This window comes from Benincasa hispida, chromosome 12, assembly GCF_027475165.1.
Source record: "Benincasa hispida cultivar pf3 chromosome 12, pf3_genome.v1.1, whole genome shotgun sequence".
In the NCBI taxonomy this organism is placed as follows: Eukaryota; Viridiplantae; Streptophyta; class Magnoliopsida; order Cucurbitales; family Cucurbitaceae; genus Benincasa; species Benincasa hispida.
In genome coordinates this window covers 6,903,551-6,925,158 of record NC_143489.1, presented here as the reverse complement: position 1 = coordinate 6,925,158, position 21,608 = coordinate 6,903,551, and the positions used below count along the sequence as shown (strand labels likewise).

Sequence of the window (21,608 nt, the reverse complement as noted above, 5' to 3'; positions counted from 1 at the left end):
TGGTATAAAAAATAGGCACAATTTTTTTAAAAAAAACATATGATTATCAAGCGAGACCTAAATTTGTAATCATCAATTTCTTAATTGCAACCAATTAGAGAACTTGATAGATAAGGTGTCGTCAACTAATTGGATTAATTAATTTATTCAGACATAATTCATTGGATAAAAAAGACAACAATTACTACTATCAAACATTGATGTTTCAATCTCCCACTTCATAATTGTTGAATTAGTCTAGATTCAATCAAAGTCAAACTATTTAATATCTACTATAATTTTTCAAAGAGGTTGATAAGAAATTTGAGGTTTCAAGTTTATTATTGATCAACTCTAAATTGAGGGACAAAATTAAAACAAATATTCCAATTTAATTCAAACAATACAGATAAAAACATATATGCAGTCCTTTTTTACATTTTTCATAAAAGACTGTATAATCTTGAAGAGCTAAATTTATTTTTTGAAGTTGTAATTTTGAAAGTTTTACTAAACGAAATTGACACAACCCTAAATTATTATTATTATTACAAAAAAAAATAGTATTTATGTGCACCGAGAAACAAGAGGTCTGGGTTGAAATCCCCCATCCCCAATTTTTATTTTAAAAAATGGTAAAAAAAATTTTTAAAAAAAAAATTAACGAGCAGAATCATTTTCAAAATCTATATTTTAAATTTGCGATTATTTATAATTACAATCCCAGTATCTTGTCACTGTCGGTTCACTCTTTTGTAATTGTTATTTCCTTGCATTTCACTGAAGCTTAGGTCTGTTGATCTTACAATGGCTACACAAGCTTCAAATCACCCGGAATCCATTCACGACTTCACCGTCAAAGTTTGTTTTCATTTTCTAATTTTTCACTTTTTGTGTATTCTGCGCCTTTTTCCCTCTCTTTCTGTGCTCATAATTCGAAGATTTGGATAAAACTTCATTGTATTTTCGCATGAATTCGTGTGGTATTCAAATTAAAGATTCTGGGAACTTATCTGTGGCTGAAACGATTCTAAACGAGTGTGTATTAGGGACTTATTTGATTTTAGTTCTGATGTTTTATTTGATTAACGAAGAATCAGGGGGAACTGTGGTGAAGACTATGGCTGAATTTGTGAGTTTCCGCTCTATATGAATGGAAGAGGTTTTTGTTAAATTTCTATGCATCTTTTGGATTGGGGGTTAATTTTCGATTTGATTTGTTTCAGTTTGTCGGGTAAATCTTGTTCAGCTTATTGGCCTTTGAGCTTTGTTCATAGGAAAAGCTTTATTGCTGTTGATCTTGGGATGAATTTCACTAATACTTTCTGGTATTGGTTAAAATTCATGTAGCTTTTGTGTTGCGTCTCTCCTTTTGTTTGCAGGATGCAAAGGGAAATGATATCAGCCTTAGCATATACAAGGGTAAAGTCCTGCTCATTGTCAACGTTGCTTCTAAGTGGTACATTCTTTTTCATTCACTTTGGATGTTTGCATCAATATGATCTTTCATTTGCAACATTTCTTTTGTTCTTTCATTGGGCTTTACAAAGAGTAACGCATATTTGGGATAGATTTTAAAATAGTCGGAATCACTTTTGTTATTTTCAAGATCCCTCTTAAACATGTTTTTAATTATTCAAAATCAATTTCGATTATATAAAAATTGTTTTTAATATTAGATTAATCTTAATTGATTAAAGTCGTGTTTTAGAGTGATTTTGAATGTGACAAAATTAATTTTAACAATCTCAAAATTACCTCGAAACATACGTTAACATAGTTCAAAGTTAATGTGGGTGATTGACCCTCGGTTGCTCCAATTATTTACCATTCTTTGCTGATGATTTTAAGTGCTTTTGCTATTTTTTTTTTTTTATCCCTTGCAACAGTGGGATGACAAATTCGAACTATCTGGAGTTGAACCAACTATACGAGAAATACAAAGAACACGGTAAGGAAGCTAGAAAGTTCGGGTATCGGGTAACGTATCTATGTTCAATACACTAACAGTTGTTAATCCTAGTTCGAACAAATTAAATAAATTCCCAGTTGAACAATTTGATTGAGTGACTTTAGTTGGACACACGTGAACATTAGCACAATAAACCTGTGTTGGACTCTTGTGTTGGACTCTTGTGAGTATTTTGAGGGTGAAATGTATATAAAGGCATAAGCAATATTGACTTCAAATTTCTACTTTTTGTTAAGATGTTATTGCATTTAGAACTTTGATTATTTTAAATATTCTTTCGTAAAACATTGTATCATAAATGAACCAACCCATAAACTAAAGCAAAGGGTTAGCATGAGAATCACTAAAATGTTTACAGATAATATATACGTAGAAAATGTGTTGGTAATATATGTATCCATGTCGTGTCCGTTTCTAAAACTTTTAGAGGGCATTTGGAGCAAGGAGTTGATTATTATAGTCTTAAATTATTATAATTGGAGTATAATAGTTTATGTTTGGAGTGCAGATTATTTTAGTTTGAGTTAGAATAGTATAGGTTTGAGATATAAACTATTTTAGTTTGAGGGGAAAAAATAGTAAATACTATAACAAAAGAATAAAAAAAATTATGAATATAAAATAGTAAAAACTATGACAAATAATAAATACGGTAGCAAATGAGAGTTTTGAAATAGTATTGACTGTAGTTAATTAGAAAATACAAAATAGTAAACTATAGTAAAAGGTGGGTATTATAGTATTAGGGGATGTTTGAGGTAAGAGTTATCATCAAAATATAATAACCACCTCTTGTTACGATAAAAACTATTTCAAAACTTCCAATTAGCTACCGTCAATACTATTTCAAAACCTTTATTTGCTATAGTATTTACTATTTATTATTTACTACCGTTTTTACTATTTTACATTCATCATTTTTTTTTATTATTATTTACTACAGTGGTTATTATTTCATTCTCAAATTAAAATAGTTTATACCTCAAACACATACTATTATAACCCAAACTAAAATAATCTACACCTCAAACACAAACTATCATAACCCAATTATAATAACTAACACATTATCCCACACGCCCCCTTAGGATAATCATTGTCCCAAACACACCTTTAGAGATTAACATGTTACTTTGTCCATGCTTTGTTGTGCCTATATCTCTTGCCTATGTTTATGCTTCCTTAAGTTGTAAAACATTGACAAATTCAACAGCCTATTCTACCTGCTCTTTAGCCTTAGCATATTTGGCCTTGGTTTCATGTGGAGTGTTTCCAATTCTCAGCGAGAACGATGGCTTGTAGTTTAACTTTCCTTTTTATTGAAGTTATTGCAGGTTTGGAAATTCTGGCATTTCCATGTAATCAGTTTGGCGACGAGGAACCAGGAAGTAATGATGAGATCAAAGATTTTGTCTGCAGTCGTTTCAAATCAGAATTTCCAATTTTTGATAAGGTAAGTCTAGTGTTAATATGTACGAGTGTATCTTCCAAAGTATGCTTCATTTTACTTTAACCACTAAGATCACCTTATTTTTCTTTTATATAAGATTGAAGTCAATGGGAACAATTCTGCCCCACTCTACAAATTTTTAAAATTGGGAAAATGGGGAATATTTGGGGACGATATTCAGTGGAATTTTGCCAAGTTTCTGGTTGACAAGGATGGGAAAGTAGTCGACCGTTATTACCCCACAACATCTCCTCTCAGCATTGAGGTAAACCTAAATCCTCTTTGTCCCTTACCCTTTGTTTTTACCATACAAGAGCTTCCTCAGAATTTAAACCACTTGATTTTGCTGCAGAATGATATCAAGAAGCTGTTGGAGATCTTATGAGCGATTGGACATACGAGTTTAAGCATTTACATTCAACTTGTTCCTGAAATACTGCACGATGGTGATCAATCACGATGTGAAGTCACAATGGGTTGTGTTTGTTATAACATTGTTGAATTTTGAGTTGAGAACTAATCAGTGTATGGATAAGATTCATGAATATATTATTGAAGATCATATATAATTGATCTATAATCTATAAAATTCCACATAAACACATATTGAATGGATCAAAGTACAAGTCTTTGAACAAAATCTAATTCCTATTCCATTCCAGTTCTGTTTCTAACCAACATCACCATACCTTTTCATCTCAAGCAGAAGCCCTTGAAAAGGAAATTGAAATAATACTCTGATATATAACTTAAGATTACATCTTAAAACACAACATAATGTCCTAGGAACCCCTAATATATTTCATTAGATGGAAAATTCCTGCTCAAAGACAAACATGCTTCTTCCTTCTGCTACAGCTGCCCCAAATTCTTACCCTCCAAAAACCAAAAACTGTCCAATAAAATCAACATTGACTTGAGAAACTTGAAATGAGGTCTCTTGCTACATACCATCTGTTAGCATCAATCTGTTAACCGCTGCGAAAAGAAGTCGACTCGGAAAAAGGTACAGTTCTCACAAGGTTTGGTTCATTTACAACAACACATATGTACAAAATCAACATGTGTCTGTTGCAACATATTCATCATCCTCGCGTCAAGTCAATTCCAGTACGAGGGTTTCTCACATCGACCGAACGGGAACCAGGCCAAACACCAATTGGAGACGGATTGTAGGTTTGGGCAGATGGGGCACTTGTGGGCGAAACCAAATTATCGTGGTGCTCATTTCCCGAACCATCATTGCTTTTTGGACCAGCCACCTGCTTGTTTTTTATCTTTGCACCATAAACAAAACTACATACAACTACCTGCAAGAGAAGAAGTTTGATAATTGAAGATAATTTCTGAAAAGGTTCTCACATTCTATCATACAAATGCTAATTTTTTCCCTTTTTCAATCAAATAATGGGGAAAAAAAAAAATAAAAACTTGGCTTCTCCATCATTTGGAACTAACGGTTCCAAACGGATGCAAGTTATTATCAATCTAAATTATAGTAACATGTAATTTGATTCACCTTGCAAGGCCATATTGTCTTAATAATTCAATGGGACGAAGTACCTGAACAGGGCCAGCAGCCATAAGAACGGCAACACCACCACCAATGACATGACCATCGGGACTGGCGAGGGAAACACTAATACCACCCATCCTACTTCGGGGACCACCATCTTCAGCCACCAAGTAAGAGCCAGACAAGCACAGTATCTGGAAATGACCCTGCAACATCCGAACATATTTTATAACAGAGAGAAAGAACATGATATATAATCTTATCTAACCAGAAAATATCCATTATTCTGTGAACAATATTGTTGCACTATTCTATGAGTCATAATTAGAAGTGAATCTAAATTAGATTCAATTTACATGAATGATGTTAACAAAATAAGTTTTGAACCTTCGTTTATATTATTTATATTTGACATTCAGCGATGTTATTGTGAACTTCTTCTCCATTCTATTATATACACTCTTGTCTTTTTATTTCTGATGATCATTCCACACATTTGTATTCTCCTATGTTGGGAACATGAGAACATGTGGCTGTGTACTTGTAATGACTCAAGGAGATGGGCAGGAACACTTTTAAATCTTAAGAGATCGGTTTCTTCGAGAAACAATATCATGAAATGAAGAATGTGAGAGTTTTGAGGATCTCAAGTTTATTAGGATGGAAGCTTTGATCAGAGTACACCGGGTGTTGATAAATCAGAAGAGATGAGGTGGGAAGCAAAATTTTCTGATGCAAAAGAAGTGAATGTTAGAATCAGTCCTCAAAGTGGAGTCTAATGGATGATGGAGCCCAAGGTGAGTGGAGTCAAGGAGATTTTTAAAACTACAATAAAAAATTGTGAATGTTCTTTTAGTATAATTAATATGGAAATTTGAACCTCTGACTTTAGGAGAAAGAGTACATGTCATTTACCACTGCGCTACATTACACTAATGTTGGCTTATAAAATTATGAACGCTAAAGAGGAAGAAAAACCATGTGTTTTCGTTACAGAACAAAAGAGTGTAATCAATGTCTTTGATAAGACACAGAGGAAAATTCTTTCTTTTTCAAATTTTTGCTATGCTCCTAGTCCTCACCCTCCTACCTAGAAAATATCTATTGGCCGTTAGTTTATGCTAGAGATAAGAAGTGGTGTTAAAGATGGATTTCAGTTTGGACTATGGAGGAAGCTAAGAATGCAATTTTCGGCATAAATAGGAATAATTCCTGATCCAAATGGATGACTGCAGTCTTCTTTTCCAAGACAACTGGATAGTATCAAAGAGTATATAACAGAGATTGTATCCTATATTGCTTCCCTGTCTCACTATAGAAACCCATTCACACAACAAACTAACTCTACTAAGTTGGCTTCACATAGGTCGGCGAATGGGGAGCTTCACATTCCTGTACATTTCACTGTCACCCTACATAATTGTTGTTATTGTTTACACGAAAGGGATATAAAATCAATCCCTCCCTCTGGCGCAAAGTGACTTCTCCAAAACATAACAAATGACAGATCACCAACTCAATAATTTCAACACTATGCTAGTACTTGGAAGTACTGATTTTATGTTCAATGTTGACGATTAGTAAACAAACAAAATCCTACAAATAGCAATTTTTGCCGCTGTCTTAAAGCTCTTGCCAACCAATACAATTTTAGCTTCTATGTGCTCCAATTTTGTGGGTCTCATTTAATTTTTCACTGAAGTATTAAATTGCCTCACTTTGGCTTTGGACGCTTCCACTTTGTGATTCTAAATTGGCCAAACATGAGAATGCTAAGTGCATGAGTGCTGCAAAACTCGATGTTTTAAGGTCTCCAAGCTGTTCACGATGGTGATGTTTTCTTCCATCAAACAAAAAATTAGCCCAACAAAAAGAATCCCTCAAACTATAAGAAGGGACTCCAATTGAAAAGGATCGAGCCTAAATGATGGTAACCAAATAAATTTGATATAAAAGTCCACACAAAGGTGTTAAACCTAACCTACTCGACTCCCAAACCTCCTCCAAGACCCCACTCTCCCCTAAGGATTTTGTTATTCCTCTCCAACCAAATACTGTAAATCAGCAGCCAAAAGTTGTTAGGGACCAAGGTAGTATGGGCTACCTTTGTCTCATATCGATTAGATTGGGATGACCAATGTGGTACTTAAGTGGCTTGGCTCTCTCATCTCAATAGTTGGCTTTGAGGTGTGATTCTCCAAGGGGTGTAAGTATCTAACAGAAGAAGAAGAAGAGAGAAGCACGCCTACCACAGGAATCAGTCCTTTTCCCTCACAGGAAGGCCGACCAAAACATCCTCCAACATCACCCTAAGCAGTGTTACTTCAAAATTGCCTCCAACAACAAAGAAAGAAGCACGCCTACCACAGGAATCAGCCCTTCTCCCTCATGGGAAGGTCTACCGAAACATCCTCCAACATCACCCTAAGCATTGTTATTTCAAAATTGCCTCCAACAACAAGTTTTAAAAATTGATGAGTTATTGATTGGTTTGTACATTGTATAACAAGCAAAAACGTCCTTTGAACTTGTTCAAGTACTCCAAAGGTTGAAAATTGTACTGAGCTTGTATATTTCTCTTCTGCAACCATGTTACTTCATAACACTCAGTATGAACCTCTTTTCATCTTAAAGCCCTAGAAGGCCAAAATCTTGAAGATGACCATTTTTCGAAAGAATAAACACCATTGACCTTATCCAGAGCTCTTCCTTGTTGGTGCTTTGGATACAGTGGTGTGCTAGCATTTGAGAATGTGGCTCAATTTCCTTTCCCCCAGAAGAATTGAGAGATTCTTGCAGGTGTTCAAGTTGGCCCTGGCTCATCTGAGGAATCATTGGACATTGATGGAAGATATATCATTCACCTTCCTTTTCGAGATTTAGAGATTTCTTTGGCAGGCCAAATTATTGGTTGTATACCAGACCATTTGGTTAGAGAGAAATAAACGTTATACAAATGAAGAGACATCTTTGGATGAGGTTTATACACTGATGATCCCAAAATGCATAACCATCCATTCAAAAACCTACTCCATTTTACAGTCGTTTACTATTTGAACCCAATCATATTCCGACATGACAGTACTTTCTTTAAAGAGGTCTTGGAAAATGACAAACTAATAGAACTACTGAAAACAAAATTCAGATACTATACTTAAGGTTCAAGGCAGAAATTGCAATCTCACATTATTTAATGGGAGTTTACCTCAGTGGGACTTTTTCCGTCTGATTGTAGTTGATGACAATATCACTATTGATGATATAGAAAATAATCTCTAAGTTAAAAAGATTACTTAAAAGGCAGTCTAAATTCATCTTGTTATGAGAAACTAATGTTTTTGTTTCATTAATAGGGATGAAACTAACAGAAACTCCAAGAATATTTGCTTTATTTGTAAGTGAACTCTAACAGGAAGATCAGAAGACCTTCCATTGAACTATAGAAGAATATAGCATTTCAAAGCTTTTCCAGATCGATGACGCACTGGACTTGAATATGCACAGTTAAAGAACAAATGATTGGTGTTTTCCTGGGGCTTTTTCCAGCGAGAACCAGAATATATAACAAGTTATTAACCAACTAATACTCCTTAGGATTTGTTAGAGAAGGCAAGTTAATTGATAAAAATATCGAAATTTTGTGGAAGTTGATCTACCAACTAGACATAGCCTAACAATAAGTTTGGTAAATGCATTTTCACAACATGAATAGTACTTGGACTGTTGAAAGAAGATTGAAATATTTGAAGGATACCCTAGATAGTGTTGATGCCAAAAAAATCATTCTCTGATTGAAGCTTATTCAAACACAAGTTGAATCAAAGCCATGGTAGATTGAAAATAAATCTCAAAACTACAGTGCCTTTGTTGGTGATCATTTTCAAAAGACGGCAGTGCACAAAAGTAATGTATTGGTAAGGTTTGAAGCAAAATATTTTGTACAGAAGAATAAGTAATCTCAAATCCAAACCTTCTACACAAAAATTTCAAGAGTCATATATTGTCAAACAGAGAGGCAGAGAAATCAAAGTGATTTGATTCTTCATGAAGAGAATATGTAAAATCAATTAAAAAAAATTCTTCAACCTCGTAGGTGACGCTCACGCCAGTAGATGCAGGCTGACGTAATGTTACGGAACAAACAGTACCATTGCCAGACAAGACGCAAACAGCCCTTGGCCTCTGCTGTGCGAATGACAATACTTTTGCTACAATGTCCTGCAAACAAAGATATGGGTTCAAATGCGTTAGTTTCCTTTCTTTTTTCTTGGAGTGGGTAGTGGGAAAATGAGGAAGCAACTCAAGATTTCATTTGAATTGTTCCCCTCCTAAATATCACAACCCCAAGAAACCAAGATAGCAAAAATGAAGTTTTAGTTTTACATGGAAGAATTAACCATTTCCAGCTATCTTCATGGCTCCATCTTTTAAGGGATTCAAATTAAGTGTCTCTAAGGAACACTTGAAACTACGCCATACAAATCAAATTGACTAAATCCACAGGACCATATGTACAAAATAACTGTTCTAGAAAAGGCCATCTCTGAACTCATAATTCACTTAAAATTGGTTTGTTTAATAAATTAAAAGCTCATAGGAAAAGCGTACTTCTCCAGCTCCAACGTGAATAACATGTGGGGCAAAGGCTAGTCCAGCTGAATTGTTCATCCAATCACCTGAGAAAAAACAATCACATCCATATACAGAATTTAAACACAGGAGTGCATATAAAATGCACAAACCTCAACACTAAAGAAGGAAAATAACAAGGCAACATGTAAATACAATCACTAAGGCACCGTTTGGTAACCTTTGATTTTTGATTTTTTGTTTTTGAAAATTAAGCCTATAGACACTACTTCCAACTCCAAATTTCTTCTTTTCTTTATCTCCGTTTAACTGATGTTTAAAAAACCAAGTCAAATTTTGAAAACTAAAAAAAGTAGTTTTTAAAAACTTGTCTTTGTTTTTGGAATTTGGCTAAGAATTCAACCATTATCCTTAAGAAAGATGCTAAGAAATGGAGAGGAAATAGGCTTAATTTTCAAAAGCCAAAAACAAAAACCGAGGTGGTTACCAATCAGGACCTAAGTTTTCCATTGTCAACAACACGTACATAGCAAGCAACTAAGTTGAGGTGAATAACCACGGCCATGACTATCTCCTCACGTGATGACATGTTTAAGAGACAATATAAACCTTATGGCAAACCAATAAACTAAAAACCAACAATGCATGAGGACTTATATTAAACAAAGGCCAAGATGTGACCGATAAAATCCTTTACTGGCTGATCAGACATAAACATTGAAACCAAGTAGGAACAATAAGGTAAAATTTACCTAGGAGAGCTAATTGTTGTTTCCTTCCAGAACCAGGTGGCCGCCCTCGTCGTCGTCTAGGGGTCGACGAATTCGAACCCGGAGTGAGTTTAGAACCAGCAGACATGGGAGACAAACCCAATGAGACCTGCCCATCTGGGGCATATTTCCGGGGCCTCCCTCTCTTCTTCTTTACAGGTTCACCAGAGTTCACTCCAGCTGAGACATTGATACCCATCCCACGAAGATAATTCGATTGTGATGGCTCAACAGCATATGTTGATCCAACTGAGTTGCCTCTAAGATTTGAGTGAGACAAAACACCCTGATTAGCCATCGGCCGGAATACAGGGGAGGCATGTGATCCGGCCGTAGGCAGCCCTGATCCCGAGCCACCAACCCCTCCTCCCCTATGTATGTAATAAGAAGCAGAGCCACCAGACAATGCCATGCCTTCCCTCCCATCCATTCATTTACTTGCAAGAATAGCCTCACTGAAGAAAGACTTGTGTGGTTTGTGTGGTCTTAACAACCAAGAAAATACTTTTTTACAAAACTAACGTTTTCAGAAAACTTCAAACCCAAATCTCTAACCATAACAGAACAGAGTAGAATTCCAGTCAAAAATTTCAAGATCCAACAGGCATTTTCTGATCAAAAGTTGTTTTTACAAGATACCCAAGTTAGAAGATGAAGAGAACATATGAAGAAAAATGTAAGATTTTCAAACTGCTACACGAAGAGAATAAACAGAAGGTGGGGAGTATCCCTCTTCCAACGAAATGAATCAAAACAAAGGGTTTAGCAAGGGTTTAACAAGAGAAGGAGAAAAGGCAAAACCCAGAACCAAATTCCAACTAAAAGTGACCAAAAAAAAAAAAAAAAACTAAAAAATGAAGATGAAACTAAAATGGGTTTCACCCCAAGAAAGAAAGCAGTGATGAGAAATGTGAGTTCAGGTGAGAAATGCAGAGAAATTAGAAGGAAAAGCAGACATGGGAGGAAAAAGTGTGAAGGTTGAAGAAGGGTTGGAATGAAAAGAAGAAGAGAGTGGAAGGAAAAATCAAACCCTAGATTCAAATCTAGGGTTTTGAGAAGGAAAATGCAGGGGAGGGGTGGAAAAGAAGAGAGGAAAAGGGAAACAAAGAAAAGACAAAGAAGGGGAGGGCTGGAATGGGAGGAAAATGAATAGAAAAATTTGAGCTTTTGAATTAAAGTTGAATATGCCTATGTGTACAACAGTACAAGTGTGAGTGAACTGTGTAAGTGTATGAAGTGAGAGAGAGAGAGAGAGTAAAGGCATTGTCTTTATCAGTTTTTTCTTCTTTTTTATTTATTTTTTCCTCTCTCCCCTTTTTAATTAAATTTTTTTAGAGAAATTTTAAAAAATATAGAAAAAAAGAAGAGACTATTTACATCAATTTGTAAGATTTTAATATTTAAAAGTTGATTCTATGTCTATCACTATCTATCAATGATGAAAATTGATAAAAGTCTATCACTAATAGAAATTTATTAATATTTTTTTATAAATAATTTGACATTTTTTCCAAATTAGGAAGATTTTTCATTTTTTATTATAATTTATTAATATAATTTCTTATTATTATTATTACAAAATAGTCAGATTGAGGTAGGGGGTGTTAAGTATGTAGGCTTCAAAGAAGAGGGAAAAATAAAGTGTAATAGGAATTGGGAGAGAGACATGGTGGGGTCCACCAAATTACCAAATCCATTGGTTGTACTTATCAGTGTGTTTCTTTTCTCTTTTTTCTTTTTCCTTTTTGCTTTTCTTTTTCTCTTTTGAGAAAAAAATTCATTTTTACACTCAATTTGTGAAGTTATATCAGTTTTTCTAAATTTTTAATTTTATCAAATTATACTTCAAATTTAGATTAGTGTATAAATTACTTTAAAATGTATTGCAATTTCAATTTCTTTAACAAGTTTTAGCAACAAATATCACTAAAATAAATTATGTCTTCGATGAACTATAAAACATATATAGGTATAAAATTGATAAACTATTGGAGAAAATAGTTTTATAGGGTGTGTTTGGGACGAAAACTATCATAAAATTATAATAACTACCTCTTGTTATCATAAATACTATTTTATATTCCTCAATTAGCTACAATTAACATTATTTCAAAACTCTCGTTTGATACGATATTTACTATTTTATATCCATCATTCTTTTTATTATATGTTACAATGTTTATTATTTTCTTCTCAAATTAAAATAGTTTACACCTCAAACACAAACCATTTTAATCCAAATTAAAATAATTTATATCCCAACACACAAATTATTGTAACCCAACTGTAATAACTTATGACTGTAATAATCAACTTCTTGCTTCAAACCCCCCTTTTTTAAAAAATTTATAAATTTTGGAAAATTCAAAATTAATTTGGGCGTCAAACTTTTTTTTGTAATATTTTATTTTATTGAAACTAATGAGTTTATAAACCTACTATAACATTTTTTGTTTAATTTTGTGAGTAAATTAATTAAAAATAAAAAATTGCAGTAAGTATTTAAGTCTAAAATCTAATTTGATGAAATTTTAAAGTTTATGATTGAAATTGATACAATCTAACTTGTTTATGTTGAAGACGGGTTTTTTTTCGTTTTTTTTTTCTTATTTAAAAATAATAAAATTAGAAGGAAAAAAACAAACAAAAAATAATAATAATAAAAAGGCTAAGCCCAGATCTGTTGCCTTGTATGGCTATTTTTCCTTGTACTGTTGTAAATAAATGATTTTTGATGGCTTAGCTTTACATTGCCTTTGGTTTTGTTATGGCCATTCTCATGAAAACTGAGTATGGACTTTGGATGGGGAAAAAAAGGGAGGGAAAGGAGAAAGTGGCTCTAGTTTTAACCTTCAATATTCCCTCCTTATACTACATTGGATTTCATGAATTTTGGAAAGAGGAAATTTTGTTAGATTACCCAAAGATACCTTTTAACTTTGTGGTAGGTTAGTTCCTCGACTTTTAAAATGTTTCATTTTTATGATTCAATTTTAGAATCTATTCCAATAAACATACACGTGTCCGGTTTCCATATTCCATCTATTGTCATCCTATTAAATTGTTTAATCATAATTTGTCATGGGTCAAATTATTTTTACTTCTTTTAAGGTCCCGTTTGGTAGCTTTTTTTATTTTTAGAACTAAAAAAAAGTTGTTTTTGTTTTTTGAATTTGGTTAAGAATTCAACCATTGTAATTAAAGAATGTGAAATTATTTCAAATGGTAAAATTGTTGAAAATATTTACAAGATATAGCAAAATTTTAGAACTATCAATGATAGACATCGATAGATTTCTATCAGTGTCTATCGATGTCACTAATAGACATTGATAGAAGTCCATCAATATCTATCATTGATAATTCTAAAATTTTACTATATTTTGTAAATATGTTGGTTCATTTTTCTATATTTAAAACAATCATTAAATAAATGTACAAATCATAGTAAGAAAATGTGGATGAAAAATGCTTCGGTTTAAAAAACAACAAACAAATGTTACCAAATAGAACCTAAATATTTTAATTATTTTTTGGTATGTGATAAAAGTGGGATGCATAAAGATGTGTTGATGCACCCAAATATTACTGAAAAAAAAATCTTTGAGAATTTTTTAAAAATAGGATAAAATAAAATTGAAATTAACATGATAATTGATGTGTAAAAATTGAAAGGTATTTTTATAGTTAGATTGAGATGACAGTGATTTGTAAAAATATGTGTGGTAAATGAGTTTAACATTTTTTAGAGTAAATAAATAGTAATAACAATTTTTTTTTTTTTTTTTTTTGAAAGAAGTAATAACAGTCTTTTATCTTTTATATAGGTATATAGGTATAAATAACACCACTTGTGCCTTCTTTTTTAGACATTCAGCTACAAGTACTAGTCAAATTTAATAATTTATTTTAATGAAAAGTATTTTTTTTAGAACAATTTTATAGTTGAGTATACTTTTTGAAACAAATTTCAAAGTTTAAAAGTTTAAAAATAAAAATAATAAAAAAAAACCTTTTCAAAACATAGAAACACATCAATGAAACCTATCTCAAAATTTGGAGATACTTTTTAAAATAAAACTCAAAGCTGAAATGTAAAAAATGATTTTTTTTTCAAGTAGAGGAGCACAATTAAAACGTACGTCAAAATTTAGGATATTTCTTATAATAAAGTTCAATGATAAATATATATTATGTATGTATCTCAATGTAATTGAAAACTATACAAGTTCATGGATGTTTTATATAATTTAACATTTAGAAAATCAATCATTCATTTGAAAACTACACACCGTTATGATATTGTTCCTAAAAAAAAATTGAGAATAATTTATTCAATAAAAACATGATTACATTCTTTGTATCCTATATTTTTCAACATATGTTTGTCGTGCATATTTAGAAATTACATCAAAATGAAAAAACAAAAAAAAAATGTGTTCCTTTAGGAAAAAAAAACAAATGGGAACATTCATCGTTATTAACCAAATATTATGGTCAAATGAACATAATTTAATTGACTTAAAAATTGTAATATTATTTTGATTTATATATTTTGAGACTTGTATGTTTTAGCTTGTATTTTCAAATTTACTAATTTTTCAAAATATAAATCTTTGCAAATAATTTTAATTATAATTTTATTGTTAACTTGTTAAAAAAAATTACTATCGTTCTATCCACAAATTTTGAAAAGATATTTATTTTAAATTTATTCTTTATCTCATAAGTTACCATCATCATTATTATTACTACTGGCAATATATAAGGTGAGAAATTGAACTTCATATCTCAAAGTTAATTGTACGAGTTCATACCAAATGAACACCTTGTTATTCAATTTCCGTCAACTCAGATCAACCCCTTTTTGTCTACCTACTTCAAACATCTAGATTAAGTTCACAAAGTATTGGGTTAGGAAAAGTACAACATTAAATTCCCTATTATTAGTATGAGGTTAAATTATAAGTTTAATCTCTAAACATTAAGATTTTTTTTAGGTAATCTAAAAACAATTTTTTTTTTTAAAAAAAAGGATTAAATGAAAAGAAAATTGTACTTCATGTTTTAAGGAACATGTTTGATAGCAAATGCATAATCGGAATTTCAATTCAAATAATTTTTTAAAATGTGTTTGATAGTATATTTATAAATCATAAGACTAATTATAGTTACTTACTAATTATTAGGTTAAACATAAATTATTACTAATTAATTTATGAACTTGTTTTAAGTTAAAATTTTTGTATAATTACTATTTATCGTATAAATGTAATATATTACATATTTAAATTTAACAAAAATAATTGAGATTATAACATGAAATACGATACTCGTGAATATTTTTATATTTATTAGTATAATTTTACATTTTAAAATATCAAATTCAAATCTATATACAATAATAACAAAAAAATGTCGTTTTTAGAGTTTACACTGTTTAGATCACATGATCCAAAAACAGATTTTGAAAATAGTATTCAGACTGTTCGTTGAATTTAAATACACAAAACATAATTTCAGTTGTCTATCAAATATGTAGTAAGTTTTTGTCTACTAAATTTTAAATTTTGTGTCTTATCTAACTCACTCTCGGTTTTACGTTTAATATATTCCGAAATGATCAATATTTATCTTTATTAAACAATAAACTGTAGAACTCCAAGCTTTCAAACTTCACGACGATTAGATTAATAAATTTTGTAAAATGTCGAATAGAGTCATAGAATGAGAACTCGATAAACTAACCAAAAAAAAAAAAAAACTATTAAAGTACCAAAAACAGTTGGATATTAAAATACAGTAATAAAAGTTCAAAAATTAATAAATATTCTTTTTTAAGACCACATTCTTATTAAATAAAAACTTAAAATGCTAGAGAGGAGACTTATAATTTAACAACCGATACAAAATATAATAAATAATTAAAGAAAGAGTCTTAGAAGTTTATTAAATTGGTCGAATGGGTCCAGCCTAACTAACTAACTATAGATAATCAAATTACGCTCAATAGTTTACCTAAATTAAAAAACATTTGTACTTCAATTTAACCCAGTCCAATGAATTAATATTATAAGATTCATGTCCAATAATAATTTCAAATGCTTAGAAATTACAATTTTTTTAAATAGTCAGAAATTACCATTCACTTTGTTAAACATAATCTTTGGATTGACTTTTTCAGTTTGACAAAGAAATCATTTTAACAAGATTTTTAATATTTGACAAACACTTAAGGTGGGATTTTTTTCGTATCCATGACCCACGATAAAATTTCCCACACTCTAAAACTTGAGGCTCTTTTTCCCCACTTTTTCTTATGTTATGTCAACCTCCAATTATCGAAATAGATCATCATCCAACTAAGTTGGATCTCACTCTCACTATTCGCCCATCTCGCTCTTTTGGGGTCAAGTTTTTTCGCTACTCACTCTCTCTATTTTATCTTTCTCGCTCTTTTGAATTTAAGTTTTTTTGCACTTCACTCTCTTCATTTTCTCTTGCTCTTTGCTCTATGGTAGCGAGAGCAATAATCAAGAACCTAGCATGCGCACACAATAAAAGTAGTTTGACAATTTCCATGGATAATGATACAAGCAAAATGTAAATAATAATAATAATAAATAAATAAATAAATTTTAAAAAGTAGAGCAGATCACATTTTTGCCCCAACATCTAGAACCGACAACCACCACCAAGGCTGATGACCAACAACCACTCTGGTGATGGTCCTGGTTGCTGATCTAAGTCGTTGGTTTTCAACCCCAATCAAAATCATTGATGATCAAGATTAGGGATAGACGATCAACAATCATGACTAATAATCAACAATTACTGACCACGGCTAACAACCAACTCCAATAACCACTCAAATTTGAAGTTATTAGTTCATAGTGTCTAACAGTCATTTGACATCGGTAGAAGCAATATTAGTATAGAGCAAACCAAACAAACTAGAGTACAAAAACATTTTTGAGAAAATATAAACGAAAATACAAATTTTAATTATAAATAATGTATTTTTTCCTTTTACAAAAATGAAGAAAATGCATTTTCTTATAAAAAAAAAATCCAAGTGAATCCACGCACTAATTTATCTTTGAAACATATTAACTTTTACAAAAGTGATAGACTATTCAATGTATGCATTCTAAATGTTCCACATACAAGCATATTAATCTCTCTCTTTATTTATTTTATATATATATATATAGCCGACATGAATATAGTTCAACTGACATAAAATATATATCATCGAAAAAGAAAAAAAACAAAAATTAGTGAATTGAAATTGCCACCCTCAAATTTATATTGCACCATAAACATGAAGCCATCTTTAAAATATAAGAGCGTGATTTGTAATATAGACAAACTATATGGTACAATTGTTGTCATTACTAATAATTTAGAAATAAACAAACATGGAAACAAGCATTTGATAGAATTCCTACAAGAAAAAGTCTACCTAAAGGGGGACCCCATTAGCTTATTAGTCGATTGTGAGCAGATAATTCACTCCTTTAAGATAAAACTGACGATAATATCAATTTATCAAAGTATATCCATCGCATCTTTAGAACCGGGAGCTTCAAAACAAATTGTTCATCCCACACACAGAAAGGAGAATCAAATGTCTGCGTATAATGGTCAATATATTAAATTCATATCAAATGGTGGGAAAACTCCATGAAAGGCTAAAATTTGAGGGCAAAGTTTTACACAAACTGTCCTTTAGAAATTGCAAATTGCAAATATGAGTGACCTAGAGCAATAAAATACATTTTTCATCCCTAATATTTGAACTTAATTTCTATTTGGTATCTGAGTTTCAAAACTAACACCTTTAGTCATTGAGATTTGAGTTTAATGTCTATTTGGCCCTCGAAATTTAAAAAACGACATATTGGATCTTTGAAGGATAAATTCAGTTTCTAATTCGTTCATGAAATTTGAAATTAATTTCTGAATGGCCTCGAGTTTACATTAGAAACAAAGTTTAAAACCCACTATTTTAGTCAACTTAACATTTATGAACAAAAGGACATTTTTTAAGTCAAAATTTTGAATTTTGAATTTTCAAAAAAAGCAGCTTCATTGACAAACAAGTACCTGATCCCATATAGTCCATCTTACTCTACCGCTCTTCCAATTCCGGTCTTCTGTTAAAATAATCCAAGTAACCCTGAGATATACTACCTTATTGTTAATGCACTGAAGCTTTCGTTGATATTTTAAGATGTAATTCTCATATTGAGAAGATTGGATATGCATTTCACCTGCCAACCTTATCAAGATGAAAGCTTAAACAAAAGACAGAAAATTGTAAATTACCTGAAGTATTCCAACAGCAGCAAATTTGTCCATTACTGTCTTTGACAAAATGGGGGGCAGTTTCAATGGCTTTATCAGTAGTTCCACATTCTGTGTATAGATATAGATAAAAGAAATCACAAAAATAAAATTCAATGCTGAATAAAATGCAATGTAATAGCCTATTCACAAGTCAATACCACACAAAAGAAGATTTAAACAGGTGACATAGACAATTCAAACACAATCACACTCGTTTGACCAAGTCAGTGAATTCGACACAGACATTGAAAGGCATGTCACATAAGTCACAAGACTGCGGGAAGGGCTTGCCAAACTAGATGCACTAACCTTTGATGTAAAGCACTCATCCCAAAAAGTATATTTTACATCTTCAAGTTTTCCAGTTTTGCAAAGCTCATCAATGAAGATCTTCACTTGCACAGCCTGTACACAGAACAATATAATGTCAAGTACAGATGAGAGTGAATAATAATGTTTCTGAATAGATAAAGAACACACATCCGGGTTGCGCCGTAGTCTAAGGGAAGGGTACCCAACAATGAACCCCGCCAGGGAGAATTTAGAGATCTGAATACACAAACCAGAAGCAGCTGTAAATATACACAGGATGAAGATGACTGAATGTTGCAAGAAAGAACAGCATTGACAATTCACTATCAATTATCATTCATTAAAGATAAAAGACAAATACGTTGCACAGCAACACATCACATGAAACGAGCATAAGAAAAGGCAAAGTTAGAGCTATGTAACTACAATGTAAATTTGTAATAATAGTGTCATCATTAAGAAATCCCATTTCAACCTAAAAAGTTACCGAAAATCAAGTAACTTAAAGTTCTCCCTGCAAAATCTGGTGCACCGCCATTAAATTATTGTTTATCATTTAGCATTGCATCAAATAACATTCTACAAATATTCATAGGAAGGGAAAAGGTAAAAGAAACAAAGTAAAAAATCTGAAGAAAATTAAAGTTCTCCCTACAGAATTTTGTGGCACCACCTTCAATCATTGTTTATCATTCAGCAATGCATCAAATAACATTATACAAATCTTCATAGGAAGAAAAAATATAAAAGAACGAGAGAAGAAAATCTCAAATTAGTTAAAGTTCTCCCTACAGGATTTTGTGGCACCACTTAAATAGTTGTTTATCACTCAGCAATTCATCAAGTAACATTATACAAATCTTCATAGGAAGAAAAAATATAAAAGAACGAGAGAAGAAAATCTCGAATTGATTAAAGTCCTCCCTACAGGATTTTGTGCACCACCCGTCCATAATTGTTTATCACTCAGCATTGCATCAAATAACATTCTACAATCTTCATAGGAAGGACAAAGACAAAATAAACAGAGTAAAAAATCTCACCAATCTCTCAAAATCCTCAGCCATCAAATGCATTTTAGTCTTCTTCCTGATCAAAACACTGCAGTAACAAACAAAAACTAACACTGGTCAAGTTCTGTTAATTCCAGCTTCGGTCCCATTACTTTCAATCTCTCAGACACAATCCCATGAACGGATAAACAAAATACCTAAGAGGGGAAGCGATTTTATTATCTGGGTCAGAGACGGCCAAACCAACATACTTATCACCAACATCTAAACCGAGCAGACGGCCATGTTCAAGGCCATTTCTCTTCAACAAATCACGAAACAAGTTCAATGGCTTCACGTACTTCATCTTGTACTACTATCTAATTCAGTGAAGCATGTTAATTCGTACAAACGCTTCGCGCCTTTGAGGACCAAAACGTACAATTGGTGCTGCAACTAACAAAGAACATTAAAACTCATTCGCAATCGAATGTGACTCGAAACTCAATAGATTCATAGATTCCAACGATTACCCGTGAATTTGAAGATTGAAGCACAAGGAATGAAGCCCGAATTCGATACCTCGATTCGATTCATCGCTCGAAGAACTGGCAATTTTAATTTGAATTTGATCAGGATTGGTCCCTTTCAAAACCCTTGAAATTAATTAGGCCCATAATCACGCCCTGTAGATTCGTATGGGCCCGAATTTTGTATCTCATTCATATTTTTCAAATGGGATTTTTACCTAAGAAGCTTATTTTTTGCCATATATTTTCATAAATCTCTTTAAATTTGATTTTTTTTTTTTAAAAAAAGTCTTTTAGTATTAATTTGGGATAGTTTTACCCTTTTTATTTATTTATTTATATTCGTTTTATATATTATTTTTTCTATTTTTGAAGTTAGAGAGAGAAAATGAGATTTAATATAGTTTTTCTCATTTATCAATTAGAGGGAGAAAATGCATTTATTTTAATTTATTTTTCTATTTTTTAATTTGGAAAAAAATTTATTTAATGAAGTTTTATTCTCTATTTACGTTGGTTTTCACATATCAATTTATTGGATTTTTTTTTACGGATTAATGGTTATTTTAAATATACCTTAAAACATTTTGACGGATTCATGATTATTTTAAATATACCTTAGAACATTTTGTTAGGTATTTGAAAATATTCTAACCAATATATGACTACCATTATAAATTAGAGATCGACTCAATGCTTCGCGTAAATCAGTATATAAATCTTCATAAATTTCATTTACACCACAGTATATATATCATAATACAATAAGTTTAAGTTAAAAAAAAAAACACTCGTTTATATCAAATAAACGAATACATATACCATGTATCAAAATTCCTACAAAAGCTAATATATATATATATATATATATACCACAGTATATATAAAAAATAGGAAAAAATAAAGTCAATCTTCATATGGAGGTTTATAATACATAACCCTCCATCTTCATCTCTTCTTCAGTCATGGCCGTCACGGATCTCTCTCCCTGTCATCGTCAATCGGATTTGCTCGCCCCGCCGTGCCATGACTGAATCTGCTCAACCCGTCACCGTCGATTCATCCCACTTCATCCGGGCCATCGATTTGTCCCAAGTTGTTCGTGTCATCTCGTGCTAAGCCATCAATTCGCTCCACACCGTCGT

The 21,608-nt window shown here is 31.7% G+C and overlaps 3 protein-coding genes across 9 annotated transcripts; 1 reads left to right on the top strand and 2 right to left on the bottom strand.

Annotated features, from left to right (window-relative positions):
* Positions 1-573: 573 nt before the first annotated feature.
* On the top strand, positions 574-4,021 carry GPX8 (glutathione peroxidase 8). 4 transcript variants are annotated; one of them, XM_090308465.1, is made up of 6 exons: positions 574-1,111; positions 1,362-1,438; positions 1,869-1,930; positions 3,277-3,404; positions 3,499-3,666; positions 3,754-4,021. In XM_090308465.1, exons 1-6 carry the CDS (start codon positions 950-952, stop codon positions 3,784-3,786), a joined length of 630 nt encoding a protein of 209 aa, XP_090164591.1. In that variant the 5' UTR covers positions 574-949; the 3' UTR covers positions 3,787-4,021. The 4 variants fall into 4 exon arrangements, with proteins under 4 accessions (XP_090164591.1, XP_090164594.1, XP_090164593.1 ...); XM_090308468.1 differs by having other exon boundaries at positions 685-840; positions 3,286-3,404; XM_090308467.1 differs by having other exon boundaries at positions 685-840.
* On the bottom strand, positions 3,928-11,471 carry LOC120092896 (AT hook motif DNA-binding family protein). Its single transcript, XM_039051140.2, has 5 exons — positions 10,260-11,471; positions 9,526-9,593; positions 9,004-9,135; positions 4,965-5,123; positions 3,928-4,711 (listed from the first exon to the last, which is right to left on the bottom strand). Exons 1-5 carry the CDS (start codon positions 10,705-10,707, stop codon positions 4,487-4,489), a joined length of 1,032 nt encoding a protein of 343 aa, XP_038907068.1. The 5' UTR covers positions 10,708-11,471; the 3' UTR covers positions 3,928-4,486.
* Positions 11,472-17,558: 6,087 nt separating this feature from the next.
* On the bottom strand, positions 17,559-20,657 carry LOC120067812 (Polynucleotidyl transferase, ribonuclease H-like superfamily protein). 4 transcript variants are annotated; one of them, XM_039019403.2, is made up of 8 exons: positions 20,467-20,657; positions 20,152-20,383; positions 19,985-20,042; positions 19,110-19,178; positions 18,939-19,034; positions 18,609-18,698; positions 18,387-18,459; positions 17,559-17,911 (listed from the first exon to the last, which is right to left on the bottom strand). In XM_039019403.2, the coding sequence occupies exons 2-7, from the start codon at positions 20,298-20,300 to the stop codon at positions 18,412-18,414; spliced, it is 510 nt and encodes a 169-aa protein (XP_038875331.1). In that variant the 5' UTR covers positions 20,301-20,383; positions 20,467-20,657; the 3' UTR covers positions 17,559-17,911; positions 18,387-18,411. The 4 variants fall into 4 exon arrangements, with proteins under 4 accessions (XP_038875331.1, XP_038875332.1, XP_090164906.1 ...); XM_039019404.2 differs by having other exon boundaries at positions 20,152-20,389; positions 20,467-20,607; XM_090308780.1 differs by lacking the exon at positions 19,110-19,178 and having other exon boundaries at positions 20,152-20,389; positions 20,467-20,607.
* Between the last annotated feature and the right edge of the window lie 951 nt (positions 20,658-21,608).

Bases quoted from the DNA above. Each gene is read 5' to 3' on its own strand.
- LOC120092896 (XM_039051140.2), bottom strand. From the start codon at position 10,707: ATGGATGGGAGGGAAGGCATGGCATTGTCTGGTGGCTCTGCTTCTTAT. The intron at 9,136-9,525 runs GTACGCTTTTCC...CTTTGTTTGCAG, and splicing joins TTCACGTTGGAGCTGGAGAA to GACATTGTAGCAAAAGTATT. The intron at 4,712-4,964 runs GTACTTCGTCCC...CTTCTCTTGCAG, and splicing joins TGGCTGCTGGCCCTGTTCAG to GTAGTTGTATGTAGTTTTGT.
- GPX8 (XM_090308465.1), top strand. From the start codon at position 950: ATGAATTCGTGTGGTATTCAAATTAAAGATTCTGGGAACTTATCTGTG. The intron at 1,112-1,361 runs GTGAGTTTCCGC...TTTTGTTTGCAG, and splicing joins TGAAGACTATGGCTGAATTT to GATGCAAAGGGAAATGATAT. The intron at 3,405-3,498 runs GTAAGTCTAGTG...CTTTTATATAAG, and splicing joins AATTTCCAATTTTTGATAAG to ATTGAAGTCAATGGGAACAA.
- LOC120067812 (XM_039019403.2), bottom strand. From the start codon at position 20,300: ATGAAGTACGTGAAGCCATTGAACTTGTTTCGTGATTTGTTGAAGAGA. The intron at 20,043-20,151 runs GTATTTTGTTTA...TTGTTACTGCAG, and splicing joins AAAATCGCTTCCCCTCTTAG to TGTTTTGATCAGGAAGAAGA. The intron at 19,179-19,984 runs GTGAGATTTTTT...TTGTGTATTCAG, and splicing joins CTGAGGATTTTGAGAGATTG to ATCTCTAAATTCTCCCTGGC.